The sequence below is a fragment of the Micrasema longulum genome, unplaced genomic scaffold, assembly GCF_059751315.1.
Source record: "Micrasema longulum isolate JH-2025_06_02 unplaced genomic scaffold, ASM5975131v1 h1tg000416l, whole genome shotgun sequence".
Classification (NCBI taxonomy): domain Eukaryota; kingdom Metazoa; phylum Arthropoda; class Insecta; order Trichoptera; family Brachycentridae; genus Micrasema; species Micrasema longulum.
Window position 1 is genome coordinate 221,359 of NW_028277616.1, and position 17,091 is coordinate 238,449.

The 17,091-nt window shown below is 31.9% G+C and overlaps 1 protein-coding gene across 19 annotated transcripts in view; it reads left to right on the plus strand.

Annotated features, from left to right (window-relative positions):
* The window catches only part of scrib (scribble planar cell polarity protein), a 366,730-nt gene that overhangs the window by 179,134 nt on the left and 170,505 nt on the right, over positions 1 to 17,091 (plus strand). For 16 of the 19 annotated variants that reach the window (XR_015822293.1, XM_088226214.1, XM_088226216.1 and 13 more), the window contains exons 6-10: positions 2,765 to 2,932; positions 4,082 to 4,327; positions 6,331 to 6,500; positions 8,537 to 8,623; positions 10,558 to 10,676. Coding sequence is in view for 18 of the 19 variants with exons in the window: in XM_088226214.1 (XP_088082340.1) it covers positions 2,765 to 2,932; positions 4,082 to 4,327; positions 6,331 to 6,500; positions 8,537 to 8,623; positions 10,558 to 10,676 (790 nt within the window). In the remaining variant the exon portion in view is untranslated. The remainder of the gene's footprint in view (positions 1 to 2,764; positions 2,933 to 4,081; positions 4,328 to 6,330; positions 6,501 to 8,536; positions 8,624 to 10,557; positions 10,677 to 17,091) is intronic. The other 3 variants (XM_088226215.1, XM_088226219.1, XM_088226236.1) reach the window with 1 other exon arrangement.

Here is a 17,091-nt window from a genome sequence, read left to right on the forward strand (position 1 = left end):
TGCGTCCACAAACATACTGAACCTAAATTTATAAATACAGGGTGTTCATTCAACTCTGTCACATCCGAAACCACGACGATCAGTATGAGCAAGAAGACATATTGGAACATAAAAATATTTTTTTTAGAACGAATAAAATTTAAAAAAATAAAATATCAAAAAAAGCAAATGGTTGCTCACTTCTGCAGGGGTGAAACGAGAAGGGGGAAGGGAGAGTCTGATACTGCGCCGCGCTTCCCTCACTTCTCCCCTTCAGAAGTAAGCAACCATTTGTTTTTTTTAATATTTTATTTTTTAAATTTTTCTTTGTTCTAAATATTCTTTTAAGTATGCTAATATGTCTTCTTGCCCATACTGATCATCGTGGTTTCGGATGTGACAGGGTTGAAAGATCACCCGGTAAACATATAGATATATTATAGGGAAAATATTTTTTTGTAACTTTGGCTTTAATTGATAAAATGGCAGCACTGTGTAGAACTGTCATTCAGTACTTGTTTACTGTGACAAATTAGACGTAGTTACGCAGAAAGCATCTAACCCTCAAAATGATAAAAATGAGTTTAATGCCGGTTTTGATAGTATACTACAATATCTTTTTGTGCTGAAAACGTCCAAGCTCCAAGTGCTTTACTCTTTTGCCGGCAAAAGGCATAATAGTACTACACACGTGCGTTTCCAGAAACTATCTACCAGCCAGCGGGCCACATGGCGACGATATCTACCTACTGTCTACAAAAGCTTCTCTTCGGACATCTATCTCCCTTTGTTAACCATGGAGTTGAAACAGTGTTTGATTTATTTAGTTTTTTATTGCTCACTTCTTGGCATGAACACTTGACCAATTTACTACTATACTCTATTTTTTATAAATTTATTTATATTGTTTTAACTTTGCTGGAATTCCTCTCGTCCATGCGCTTTGTATCTGCACGATGATTGGTTATCTAGCTTTCATATATCAACATTAAAATACCTAAATTTTGTAAACGGGGTCTAGAATTCCAATCGTCTATGCGCTTAGTAGCTGCAAGGCGTGTTGTAATCTTACTCCTTTTTATTATTCATATTATTTTATTTTTTTTATACACTAAATTTATTTGTCAATTTTTAAAATGTGTAAATGGGGGCTAAATTTCTAACTGTCTATGCGCTCTGTAGCTGCAAGACGTCCTGTAATCTAGCTCCTATCTGTTATAATTTTTTATTGATCTTAATTGAAAACGAGGAACTAGAATCCCAACCGTCCATGCGCTCTGTAGCTGCAAGACGTACTGGGATATTTATTAATTGAGGTGATTTTCACAAAAATGGCGCTTTATAAATTATCCAACTATATATAAAGATTTTTAAAAATATAAATAGAAAAATAGCTGCAGGAAACAGTCAAACCACTTGGACGTTTTTAAAGTTGATATAACAGCGATAGCCGTGAGGAGGGTGAAAAATTTATTTAATTGGAACAAAGTATAGCACTTGGAGCTTGGACGTTTTCAGAGCATAATACAAAGCTCAGCACACAGAGATATCGCAGTGTGCTATCAAAACCGGCCAAAAACTCATTTTTAGCATTTTGAGGGTTGAACGCTTTCTGCAAAACTATGTCCAATTATGAGTCAGTTTAAAACGCACAGAATGTTCCGTTTCCGTTGGAACTTCCGAATAAAAAGTATTAAGAAACACTCTTCTGCTAAAATTGAATGTTCTATAAAAATTTTGAGTCAATCCATCGATTACTTTCCGAGACTTGCGGCCACAAACATACGGAACCTAAATTTTTATATAAATAGATTGTTTTTGTGTTGAGTCAAACTGGATTTGTTTTAAACCGATACTGTTTTACCTCTAATTTACCCAAAAAAAAATAATTAGGACAATATTCTGGTCACCGTCATCACTAGGCGCGTGCATAGGAGTTGGATGTGTACTGTGATGATTTTACTTACTTTATTAAGCATCCGCTTCCTTTTATAGATTTTAGTGCACTCTGTTTTCAGCAAAATATACTTCCTAATAATTACACATATTATAATAGACAGCATCCATGGTGTAATGGCTAAGCCCCTTGACTCTCGCACGAAAGGTGAGAACACAAAAATTCAATGGGATTTTTCTCAAGCCTGGGTGTTCTGGGCTGTAATTCACTACTGTAATTGGGCCTCCCGACTTGTTATGGTCCAAAAAAAAATTTAATGATTTTAGTACAAGATGATTTTATAATACTTGGTCTGTGTCATTTATTTATAAACAACAACAAACCATCACGCCGTTTCCCCGTAAGGGTGTAGGCAGAGAAGATAGAACGCCACATCACTCTATCTTTGCATACAGATCTCGCTTCCTCTATATTCATACACCTTCTCATGCACGCACTCCGATTATTCCGACTTTTGACATGTCCATCTTCAAGTATTTGTTGGATTTGGTCATGCCATGTCTTTCTCGGTCTTCCTCTATTTCTGCATCCATCAACATTCGCATTGTAAATATTCTTAGCCGTTTTTTCGCTGTCCATTCTTTCTACATGTCCAAACCAGCGCAGAGCTCCTTTCTCGATTTTGTCCATAATGCTTGTCTCAGCCTTACATAAGGTATGGATCTCAACATTTGTGCATCTATCAATAGCCTTTATATATTTCTTAACTGCATTTGAAAGATAAAAAAACATTGTGAAGCTTTAAGTCGGCACTGCGAGTCTCATATTTAGAAGTTTAATTTTGTTACGTATGCATCGAGTGATTATACTCATATTTTTATCTTTCAGATTAGAAAAGCTTCCCGAAGAGATCGGCGGACTTTCGTCGCTCACGGATCTTCATTTATCACAGAATCTTCTAGAAACATTGCCAGATGGGATGTGTGAACTCACAAACCTGACCATACTGAAGTTGGACCAAAATAGACTACATACACTTAATGTTAATATTGGAATGTAAGTATTTTATCTTTTCGGTTACAGTTTTTTTATTAGTGTAATATCAATAATACATCATATAAATACAAAAACAGTAGCTAATGACTGTACCCTTAATAGCACCAAAAAATTTTAAATCATAAAACAAAATAACAGCAATAACACTGCAGAAAAAACAGCTTCAGCATCGCCTACACTGCCAATCTGTCATTTTTGCCAAGAATAGTTATTAATGAGAACTAGTTAATGTGTTAGTGCCTGTCGGGGAACCAAATAAACATATAAATTTCGCACGAGTTAGTATACACACTAGAATATTTTATTTGAAAATGTTCTATCTCTAACACATTGGGTTATCAAACATTCAAACGCATATAATCTAATTGTAATCAGATTATGTGCGTTTGAATAAAATGTTTTCAGTTCAGTGCCAAAAATCGTAATTTATTATAGTAAATGATACTAAGTGAAGGGGTCAACACTGTTCTGGCATCGAGGCAACACTATTACGTTGGCAAGAAGTTCCGTTACTTTTTGCCAGAATTGTGGAAAAGCGGGAGTGTTGTCAAGTTGAGGAAGGTGTTGACCCCGCTCTTTCATGACATCGGTCGTAGGAGGTCAGAGGTTGATGCATGCCGCGGATTGGAGATTCTAACTGGATGTTGAAAATAAAGAATAAAATCTAAAAAAACAAATAGCAATCATGAAGTTTCGCATTTATTAAATAAATAGTAAAATATGTTCTGTTTGAAAAACAAAGAAAAATATGATTATAATCGGTTTGTGGTTGTGGCTAGTGTTGTCGACTCACGGATTAAAAGTGCAAAGTTCGAACTCCACTCTGATAGTGAATTATTTACACTCATATAAAATGGATCCCAAAATGAAATATTTAGGAAAATTTTAAGAAAACAAATATTTCTTTTTTGCTATTTAAGTGTTTCTTAGCTATTGTAAATTTGTAAAGTGCACATAAATATTTTTCATATTAATTTTAACCTCGTAAACACATTTATTTCAAGTATTTAGTCATTTATCAACAACAATATTAGCTGTTTAAATGTATTTAAAACAAAAAAAAAATTGTTTTTTTTATTTTAGTTTCCTGTAAGACTTTTGATATTTAATGATATCACTGACTTTCTTCGTTACTCTTTACTTTCCCAGGTGTGAAAATATGCAGGAACTAATTCTGACAGAGAACTTCCTGATGGAGCTTCCCCCTAGTATAGGCAACATGAGCAAGCTGACCAACCTGAACGTGGACCGCAACTCCCTCAGCGATATTCCCGCCGAGATCGGGAACCTGCTGGTGCTAGGAGTGCTCAGCCTGAGGGACAACAAGCTGACTTCTCTACCCAAGGATTTGGGGAACTGCACTTCTCTTCATGTACTGGATGTCAGTGGAAACAGGTATACTTCGTTTATCTTACTGTTCTTACTCATTCTCTGGTTACCGCTGTGCCGATTACTAATATTATTGGTAGTTTATACACCACCATTTTTATAGCTTAAGGATTCTATTCATATTTTATTTGGCTCAAAATTTAAATAAAACTCCTCGGTTATAAACAGTTCATACTGTCATCACATGCTACAGATTTATTTAGATGATTTAGAGAAAATGTGGGTTTTAAGTTTTTTACTAAATATCACTTCACTCTCACAGTTTCACACTTTTGCTGGGAGAGCATTCCATGCCATAGGGCTTGCAACCGCAATGATATAATGAAATTTTATTGGAAATGTATAGGTAGGTACGCCAAAGAAAAAAGCATCTTGGCAAAGTAAAGTAAAGAAAAAGTACAGAAAGTATTAAAGAATAATAAAGATAACATTAACACTTGAAAAAATAATAAAATCTTTAGATAATGTACAGACATACAAAAAAAACAATAAACGAATATTAAAAATGAATAGACCAATCAAATTATCATAAATTACTTACATGTCTACTTATACAAAACAAAAATACAATTTAAAAATTACAAGTTATGAGCCAAAAGCAAAAGTATATAATTTTTTTGTAATGTAATGTATAAATCTCTTATATGCACGCATGCTTCTGCTTAAAGTTGTCTATTTCTTGACAATAGTTATTATAGGATGTGCAGGCACGTCTAAGAATGAATTATGTGTGTAATTATTTTTGCACTTAGATACATGGCAAAGTGAAATTAGTCTAGTAAAATGAAGAGGACAGCGTAATCCAATGTTTCCAATTAGGTATGACGAGTCTACGAAACCATTCAGGATTTTATTTTAAAAAACTGAATCATAATGAAGTCGCCTGTTTTGAACGATTCCATTTTAAAATTAATTACGAAAGTATTATAGTCATTATTAACATTACCAAAGCGATATTCAATGTTTTTGAGATTATTATTTTGGATACATTCAATTTTATTATTATATCATTCATATTGAGCTTGCCGTACTATAAAATGAAAATAAAAACAGTATAATAATAAATACAGATAAAAATTGGTACAATTTAAAACAAAATGGCTTGACAGAATAAACTTTAGTACTAAACAGATCAACATGATTTCAAACCAAATTACCGTTTCTTCGAATGCAGTCCAGAGTGTTACGAAATGCATAATCAGTGTTTTCCAAATTAGGGCTATATAATTGGCAGTTTCTAGTGCCGGGATTTGGTATGCGAATTAATAATTGGCTGTCTGTTTCCAATATTTGCCATTTTTTCATGTGACTTATTTCATTAGCTTTTTGCTTGAGATTTTACAATTACGTTTTTAAATATAACTGTTGAGTTATTTGAAATTTAAGAAATCATAAAAATATATATTTGATAGTTTGACGGAAAATGAATGTTTTCATCCAGTTTTTGGATGCATCAAACATATTACTTATTTTATTGATTTGTTTGAATCTTTGTTGACAAATACTAAATTTAATTCCCGACGCAACCCTGGATTATAAGGAAATATCTCATCAGAGAGTTAATTATTTAAAAAAGTGAAAGTGGTCATCAAGGCAATATTTGATAATAATTATTTTGCATAAAAATAATCTATCTTTTGGTAATCGATAATTTTACCAAAAATGCTCATTTATAAATGAAATATAATGGAAAAATAGAATGCGTAATCCATATAACATTTTATTGGACATATTATAGAGACTATTGAATTAATAATTTTGGTGGAGGTTTTACATCAGTGTATTTTTCAATTGACTGCTAACTGTTCATCAACAGCTTATGTCAGAACTGCAGAATGCGAATCTGATTTTAGAGAATGAACTGGAGCTGACAGACATCAGAGAGGCCTGTAGGGTCTTTCTGGATACCATATGCTCTAACTAGGGAGTAGACATGGAAGACTGATATTTTATTTAATTTGTACTGTTTTACAAGTGCCTTTTTATAATTTATGTACCTCCACTTTCAGGCTAGAATACTTGCCCTATTCACTGGTGAATCTCAACCTCAAAGCCGTGTGGCTATCGGAGAATCAGGCCCAACCGATGCTCACATTCCAAACCGACCGAGACCTCGCCACGGGTGAAAATGTCCTCACCTGTTTCCTCCTACCGCAATTAGAATATACAAAGCAGCCAGGTATGAATTACTCCTTTCTTAACACCCTTCGATTGGCTGAATATTTTTGTTTTGCTTTTGATTCAATGCAATTTTTATTCTTACGGCTTCAATGATTTTTTGTCTCTGCCAATAAATTGTTTGTATTTTATTTTTGCTTGTGATGTTTGTTTCATTACGCTCTTATTTTTAATTTCCAATATTCTCAATCCTTTCTGTAATTATTACGATTGATGAATACTTTACCACTAACCAAAATGCTGAAAAAATTTTAATAATAAAAATAATGTAATTTTTAAATTGACTATAAATAAAAAATGGCTGTATGTCTAGTTTACATTTATATTATTTTTTGTCAATAGTAATACAGTTGTTTATTATTGTTGATATGGCTTTTTTAATACATAGCCTAGGTATATTTTTTTAACGTATATGCACATTGATCTGGTATTTTTACTACATAGAATTCTATATTATGTCAAAGGAATTTATGCCATTTATGTTATATAAATAGGCCAGAAGGCTTAACTATGTTGGTTAATTACAGCTCAAAACACCTAAATTTGATTAAAAATTAAAAACCAAATTTCAATTAATGCATAAAGAAAGTGCATTTGAATATTGGTTTAATTTATTCAAAAAAACGGTTAAATTTATTTAACAAATTCATTACTTTGAATGTTAAGAGTTTTCCTAGGATTTGTATTAATTTATAATATTCATTATAGCAATGAAAATATTTAATTTAGTTTTATTCCACTTTTATTTTACCGACATCCAGCCTGATGTTGGAAACCCAGTCACTGGTGAAAATTATAAATGAATGTGGAATAAAACAAAGTAAAGTATTTTTATTTTTATAATTAAAATGCAGTTCCGCCACGGAATGCAGTAGAAAAATTCCATTTATTATAATATTCATAAAATTGTATTTTGGTTACTTTATTTTGCACTGAGAATCACGTGCACCGCAAATGTTTGCAAAACCACAATTTGTAGAAATATTATTACTGTAGGTACTTGATGCTCATGTTATGTTAATATAATTTAACACGGGCTTGCTTATTTGTACTGTGCACGCATCATTTTATTTTGCCTTTCTTTTTTCAGTCGATTCACTTTCATTCGCAAAGGTCTTATTATTATCTTGAAATCTATTACGTATCACATTTTTGCAGGAGTTTATGATTTTTTTAATAAATTCTGATAGATGAAGATATCACAGTTTGTTTTTAGTATATTTACATCATTTCAAGTTACATTCAACTTCAGCATTTTTGCCTCATCAGACGGTCAACTGTCACATTTTTAAAAATGTTTAAACTGTATGAAACTACAAACAATTATGTAGTGTGTTTGTTGTTACATACGCAGTTTGACCAATTGGGTGGATTGACGCTTTCGCACATTCTAAAAGCATTGTAGTGTTTCTAATTGCTTATTTTTGTACATAGTTTTAGTATCGTTTTGTCTCGCCTCCACAATGACAAGTGTTCACAGTTGAGTAGCCTATGCTAAACACATTGCTAAAACATTCTGACAATTTTTTCAACACTAAGGGGTTTTATGATTTTTTTGCTTCCTTTTTCGCTTCACAACTATTTTACATTATTATACATGCACAATTTACACATTGCTTTAAAGAAAAGTTTTAAATCATTCCGCATTTCAAGTTGCGTCTTATCTATAGAAAATGCTCGTAAAAAAATGGCTACCCTGAAGAGCTTTACTGGCATTGAGAAGTTTAAAGAAAGGGATTCTTAAATTGATAACAGTTTCGTTGGTGTAACAACTTTGTCCGTATTTCTTACTTTTGTAAGTATGCCAAAGTTTGCTGCCAATAGTGAATATGATAAATAAAATAGTTTCTACCTGTTTGTATATATCTCAGTTCTTATTCGTGAAGTTGTTTAAATGCTGTTTCCAACCGCTGTTTTTACAAGCTGGTATTTCAATATATTTGGAGCTAAGATTAGTTTTGAAGTGAATTGACTGAATACACTGAACAATATACATTTGTACATATAATAATAATGCACACGGCACATCACACCTAGAACTGGAACACGCATCACTCGGGGGTAGCGGGCGCCTCTACCGGTCCGACCAGAAGTTCAGTTCGCAAGACTTGGATAGGATCCAAGGTAAGTTCATTCATTACCGAACAAAGTGTTTCCTATTTCTTTCACCGCTTACTGCTCACTTATTTAGTTTTGTTTTGTTGTGAATGTAGCGTATGAGCTTTTCTGTATAGAATTTACAGTATTATTATATAAATGTTAGTACACATCTTAGAGTAATAACCTAATAGAGTCGCCCGTATGCAGAAAAACCATTGTAACATTATTGACTACCAAGTTAGCTACAGATTACAGCAATACAATGGACTGTAGGTACTTGGGTTCAGAATTACACGCGCTAACCGAAACCGTTCATTACACGTTTGTTGTTAAACTAAAAACCAAACTAAAACCGAATCGAAAATTTGGAACGCTTTTTTTCTATGCAGTAAAGCTTAAGGGCTTCTCTAGAGAATTATTACTCTGAGGTACACATGGTAAATATAAGTTTGACGTATTTTTATCAGGTGTTTTTTTAAAGTAATACAACTTTAAATAGAAATAAAAGATGAAAATATTTGTTGGAATGAGTTAGTTTTTACTGTGTTTGAAAGAATGAAAATACATTTATATTTTTTGAGAATGATGATATCCGGCAAATGTGCTCCGTGACTGGCATATGCATTGCGCATTCTGTCGATCCAATTTTTGCTACATTTTCTAAAAAATCTGGCTTTATTTCCAAAATGATGCGTGTCACTCATATATTGGCTTCCTATGCTTCAAGAGTTAACGTAGCCCCATAGGAAATAATCTAACGACATCAAATCACAGGATCGCAGAGGACCATTTCTGGAAATAATGTCTTTGCCAAACTTGTCAGGCAGTAAATTCATGGTTTCACGAAAAGCAAATTTCGAATGTGATGCGTACCATTTTGAATGTGAGTATTTTTACGGAGCACAAAAAAAAAAGCTTTTATAATTAGATTGATAAGAATCATATTACCAATCAAAAGTTCTATTATGACAAAAAACACCTTTAGTATATATTTTGTATGTACATACATATCATTATGATATATATAAATTTATATCCTCAGTGGCGGTTTTACAAACATCTGTATCACTCAATATCATTCTTGACTGATATGTATTATACCACCTGATTGTTCCATTTTGATAAAAATTCTTAATAAATATATCATGTTTATTACCTAATTTTATAGATATGGTTGAATTGATTCCATGCTGCTATTCTTTTTACTGAATTTAAATGTGAGAGTTTTAAATCTGTCTTGAATTCCAATATTATGAATATGTTTTAAATATTATTTCATGTTCCTATAACAATGGCAAAAAAATGCTAGAAGAATTTTCTCATTCAAGTTATTATGGACAACCATTTCTAATATAAATTCATTTATACACCAAACACTCATTTTTGTGAAGAACAATATTATTAATGCCTCATAAATTTGACATATATTTTATAAATAAAAAATTGCCATTGTAGTTAATTTCTTTATGATGCGATAAAAATGCTTTTAGATACTATGTATTGTGTCTTATTTATTCAGTGTCATCCAATATTTGCTGATGAACTGGTTCTGATACTTTGTTATAGTACATAATATTCGCTAATCTAATAATATTACTCTTCAAAATTCAAATTTCATCACACATAATATTGAACCTATCTTTTTTAAGATAATTCCTCGCTCATTTGAAAAATTTAAATTCAATTGATTTTCGAATTTATAAAATTTTATTTTACTTAAATAGTTTGTTGGTAATGATTTCAACTCTCGCAAACAAAATCTCTTGTATCCTTTCGCTTTGTACATAAATCTGTCCTGCGTATTATTTAAAAATGTAGGTGTATCATAGAAATGTTGGATTGAAAATCTAGTAACTGTTTTTTATATTACCCGAGTACCAGTAATGTTTTGTAGTTATTTTTACTATTGCGTAATAGGATGGTAATTATATTAACAATTGGTTTTATTGGTACAATAGAAAAGCGAAGATCCGGCCTTAACGACAACACCGAGTCAGACTCCGAGGGCTGGGAGGAGAGGGAGGCATCGCGCACGCACTCTGTGAAGTTTACCGACGACATGCCGGAAGGAAAAGAGGTGAGATGGTGCAGGGGTGGGGAGGTACTAACGGTGGTGGGAAGGTCTTGTGCTCACACACTTCAGTGTGTCGTCAACTTCTGTCAGAGGCGGACGTATTCTCTTGTACAGAATACCCGCAGAGTTTCATCTGCCGACCATGTGGAATATTACCACTGCTCGCAATTCTCGGCCAACTGCAGGCGCCGGTGCGGAGAACGTTTTAAATCAATATTCTGTATTACCGTTCCTGAACCATGCGCCGGTTGCCAAATGAAATGCTGCCGTATATTATCCCACATGAACAGATTAAAAAAGTTTTCCAGTTGGCTCTATGAAAAGTCTTTTCAAAAATGTTTTTGTAAATTTAATAGTGACGATGCTTATTTAGCTTTGAGTAAAATTTTAGATACTTTTGATTGATAATAATTTACATTAATTTAATTAACGTCTTTTGTACATAGTTTTTTTTATCTTACTCCCTTTATATCCTGCCACTATAAGAATATTAGTGAATAATAATATGTTTCATAAGTGCATTTTTAAATTTATAGACTTAAAATTTAGTACACCTTTATAATATGACATCATATGCAATTTTATTGGTTGTATTTTAGCAGTATTGTTGAGTATATATTTATGATTATTTTTGGATGCTTTTTTTGTTGTGTTAACTTATTTATATTTTGTTATGTATTCAATGCACCGAAGTCCCGCACAGTATTATTGTTGTCAAATATGTTACATTATTATTGTTTCATTTTGTATTATAATTATTACACGTTACACAATAAAGTTATTGGACATAAAGTAGACGTTGGTTTTTATTATTATTTTGCATGAAATGTAGAATGTTGTCGTAGCTTTTTATGTTAAAATTTTTTTTTTTAAACTATATTCAACCATAAATTTTCCATAATTCTCTCACTAAAAATTATTTTATGTTGCACAGTATAAAAGAAAGTTTATTTTACATCTCTTCAGTTTTATCAAAGCATATTTTTCTGTATTTTTCATATGTAAATAATATGTTATAGAACTTTTCAAATGTATGAATCTATAAGGTACATCTTAAATTACAATCAATTCTGGATTATTATTACTGACACATATTTTTATTGCATGAATTACTGATACCTCTATTTTTTCAAATGAATGAAATACTTTCACATATTATATGTTACTTTTCTTATTTGTTTATTCATTAAACGTTCATCAGATTTATTGAGAAGACTGAACTTATACATTACAAATTATCGATTCTCCAATAAATTTTTATTGAATATACATAAATGTGGGTTGTTGTGATTTTGTTATGGGTAAATATTACGCTATGTCCTGTTGTAGATTTTCCGGAGGGAATATCAATCATTTTATTTCCATACTGGGACGCACGACACTCTGTGCATTCTAGAAATCTGACTCGAATATTGTACTTCATTTGAAATTATTTGATTGAAATTCAAGATTCTGACCATTTTGGAACATAACTATTATTTTATTAAGGCTTTATATAAATATAATTGAAACATTCGAAAATTGCTCAAAATTCCATTAAAGAGTCTACTAAAAGTTTTTTTTTAATGTGTAAGGGGTTAGTATTTAACAATTGATTATAGAGCAATGATTATTAGCGGCGTTTAGGATTTTTATTTTTTTATACTCACCTAATTTGAAACCTCTATATTGTACATCCGGAAGTGTAGCGCATTACTGAGTGTGTACGTAATACGTGGGTCCGTATAGGTGTCGGGGAGCCTCCTGTCCTCCCTCGAACTGGGGCCCATCTCGGCTGTGCGGAAACTGTTTACGCCGCCAGCTTCCAAAACTTCTCTTCAGAGACACCCGCCTATTACTAACCTGTCCGAGGTACTTTTTGTCCACGGCCCGCCATATACATCATGTTGTTTTCATCCATCCGATCGACGTGTCCGTGTGTCATGTAGTTATGAAAAGCTTTGTCCATTGTTTGCTTTTTGATAATTTTGTATTCGAATACCTCCGTATCATCTATTCAGTAGAATTTATTAGTAGATTGCTTACGTACATAGAGTAATTAATACATTCAACCACCGTCCTAACACAGAATTAGTTGACAACTTACCCGTAGAATGTCGAAAAATATTCTAAACATTTTAAAATACATCCCAACACAACATATCCATCTTGGAAGTAAATCAAAAGTCATGGAAAACATTAACACTGAGCTGTGTGGTGTGAACCATATTATCAACATGCGAATATAATATTTGGTTATACTGAGCATGTGTCATTTGACTTTTTTGCTGAGGTCAGTCATCAGTGTTGCTGTAATAATCATCCAGGCTGAACTAAATGTCAACTTGAAATGAAAGTGACCAGACATAACATTTAGAAAAAAATACACAAATATAGAATAGTGGCGAAGAACTAAACACATTCATAACATGCCCAGCTGTATTATAAGGTATTTATATTTCTTCACACCTTCTGTAGGTGCCCTAAGAAATGAGATTTTAAAAAATATGTGGAAAAATATACTTATGTCTCATATTAAATATTATTTTAACTAGAAATAACTGACCGGTTTAAGCAAATTTCTTATAAATGCTGCAATAAAAGATGATTTTTTTGTAAAATTTTTAATATTTGGATTTTTTTAGTGTAATTAATATATTATGTCTGATTTGCAAATGGCATAATGCAATTTCGATCTAGATATACTCATATAATGAGCTTAGTGGAAACAATGCTCCATATTAAAATTTAACCACCATGGTAACGCATCATTTATGTTGACACATAATAAACATTTTTTTATTTTGACATACAACAGTTTGTAAGTGTGCTACGTGAGTATGTTTCATTTTTCCTACGAGATATATCCAGAAAGTAAGTCCTGTTTGACAGATTGATTAAAACAAGTACACATCTTCGTTTATGTTATTTGGGTGCTTGTGTATTTCAATTGCCTCTTTTATCATTCGTGCACTGTAATTACTGGGTTTATGTAAAATTTTCGGTTCGAAGGCGAAAAATAATTACAGTATTTTTAGTGCACGAATAATAAAAGAGGCAATTGAAATACACAGACACCCAAATAACATAAACAAAGACGACGGGCTTAAATTAAACTCAACATGGTTCCCAGAACTACATACATGTGCCTACTGCCGACTGCGACACGGTACAAATTACTAGTACTTAAACACAAACTTTTTTCTTCAAAACACTCTGAAGATTTTTTAGTTTACCCTGAAGATGGCTCCTGCAATGGTAGCTAAAACGTCGGAACAAATCCAACATACACAGTATCATCCAAAAAATAAACATATTGATAGCAGTGACTGTGAAAACCTTCATACCTATTTAAGCACCACAAAGCATACACGACAGTCAGCAAACTCAAAATGGCATCAAGTCCTTCTCAACGGGTCAGGGTAAGTACCACGCATGCGCAAAACTGCAATCACAGCTCTGCGATGGCAAGAAATACAAACAGAACTTACTTTCTGGATATACCTCGTGTTATCCAATTTATACTTCATGAATCCTTTTTCATGCTACTTACTCAATTAGTTTCAACATCTCATGGTTTTTTTATTGTATAATTATTCTTCTTTATATGGAGCCACTCCACGGTGGAGGTTGGCTATTTTTATATTATCCACAGCCGCTCTAAATAAGGGTTCGAAGCTCAAGTGGAACCACTTTCAACTTTTCCTTGCACGATTACAAACTGCAAAACAAAAACATGAAAAAAAATACATATAGGTACCTAGATACATTACACAATTTGTACATTTCAACCAAACATGTATTTCACATGCTTTATCATCCTAATAACATGTTTTTTGCCTTGCTTAGCTTCTGCAAAAAAAAACCACTGCACACATCACATATAATTTCTTGTTAAAAAATGATTTTCCTAAAAAAAAAAACACAAAGCTATGTCTGCTATCAGTGTACAACTCAAAAATATATTAAATGAATACTGGCCAGTCCATTAGTTTTAATTACAGTTTCTAGTAGATTTGTAGCAATAGTAGTTTATAACAAATAACTAAAAATATCAGTTCCCCTCTCTGAAAGCTCACTTCACTTTAAATAATTTTTGTATTGGTATGGTTTTTATATAATTTGATACCTTAATTACATTTATCATAAAATACGTTTTTCTCATCAAGTCTGATACAAGATATAATATGTACATAAATATTATCGCCATTCTTAAATGTTATGAATTTAAATTTCAAAGGACAATATTGATTTCTTATAAATTGACTCCAGTTTTTTAAATGAATAAATGAATGAGTTTTATTATTTCTGTGAAAAACATAAGTTTAAAAAAAAAAAATTCATTTCTATACAATCCTGCATGAATTTAAGCTATTTCTGAATTCGTAAGAAAAAATTTGTTCTTACAAAACCCCATACCATAGATTTTTAAAGAATGCCCCTTTTGAAATATTTAGTTTACAGCATGTTTTATCTATGGATTTTTTTTATATGAACTTTATCAATTGAAGACATGGGTGCAAGAATGAGATTTAAGCATTCAAAGTTTTTACCAAACAATGCTTCTTTTTTTTTTTTTTTTTTATGTTTTAAACTATTATTTTATTGTAATATTTAAACCTTATAAATCGTATACATGGACAATGTCCGTTAATAAATAAATCAATTATTAAATTAATGAAATAATTCTAAAAATCTTAAGCAAACAAAATTTTATTCTATTGAAATTGTATTTGTACCATACTAGAGGTCCCGAGCTCAATGGTTTTTAAATTGCTTGACAATTGTGTAACGGACAGTCAATTATTCCAGACTGATTGTAGAGGATTTATATTTTGGATTGATATGGAATTGGAGAGAAAAGTGCTTTCAGTGATGTGATAAGATAAGACCACAAATGGGTGCTCGGATATATCTCCTTCGGGAAGGGATAGCAGTGACCATTTAGAAGAGTCTCATGTTTTTATCGAGTCTTCTCTTCTAGACATTATTTTTTTATATCTATTTCTTTCTTTTCTTGTTGGGTAAATAAATGCAAATACTCCTTTCGTCTTAATAAAATCACCGTGTCAAGTCACTTATTTCAAAGAGGTGTCTTGCCATTTTTAATTGTTCTCATGGTCAAATATTTATATTTAGCTGCGTAATATCTATTTTTAATAATCCATCTATTTATTTATTAAACATCAAGTACAAAAGTATATGCACTATAGCTAAAAATTGCTAAACGCAATATCTTCCAGTTAACCGAAAAACAGACTGTTCAAAAATAATTTTTACTTTAAAAAAAAGAGCTACTTTTCTGCCAACATAGGTGGTTTATGGCCCAAATAAATATTAATTACATTTTTACAAGGTGTGATATCAATGTTTACGTATCGGAAAATTGGATTCAGTTAGATTTCATAACCCATTGAAAGAATTTTTATTGTGTACTGTCGATAAGAATTAAAAATAGTAAATTAATTTATATTATTATCGTGACAGCAACATGGGTTCATTATTCCCATTGCATGGTGTTTTACATTGTGCATGGGACTCTGCTTGATGGGTCCAGTATGAAGTATGAGTGTGTATGAATCACCGGCCCTCAGCCTGTCTCAATTACTATCCCACTTTATTGAATTCATTCTCCAGACAATTCAGAGGGCGGTTCAAGTCATGTTCGACATCTTCAGATTAATTCAACCATTTCATAAAAAATAGAATAAGCTAAAAGTGGAGAGTTTTTATTCATCAATTTGCTAGCATAAAAATCTGTAACTTAGTTGTCTTATACCCGTATGCAGAGACAAAATTTAAGGTGAGAAAAGTACATTCTAATCTCAAATGTGGATAATAACCCAAAGGTGAAGACAATAGAATGTACTTTCCTCACCTTAAGTTTTGTCTCTGCATACGGGTATTAATGTTTTTGTTTTCGTACATCTATTAGATTTTTTCCCATATCCTGAATATTAGTTGGCAATGTGTTTTCCTTGTTACATACTTTTAAAGAAATTGTTTAATGGTATCATTATACAAAATTATATTTTTATTATGTTCTGAATTGAATTGAATCTTGTTGCTGAATTCAGTTTTTTTTATGGTATTTTCAATTATTAGTTAAAAATTGCGTTATGTTGTTTTCTGATTTTATATTTTACAATATTAAATAGCTGAATGTAAGTGTGGACCTCAACGTATATATATATTTTGTTTAGCGTGAAAGCCAAATAATACATAAAATGGCGGCCTTCGTGGTGTAGTGGTTAAGACTTGACTCACACACGGAAGGTTCCGGGTTCGATTCCCGGTGAGAACACTAAAATTAAATGTGGTTTGTCTCAAACCTGGGTGTTTTGTGATGTAATTGGGCGTCCTTGCCTGTTGTGGTGCAAAAAAAATATAAAAATTCATGTAAGTAGGGGGCTTAAAAGTGATGCAAAAAGGAGATAAT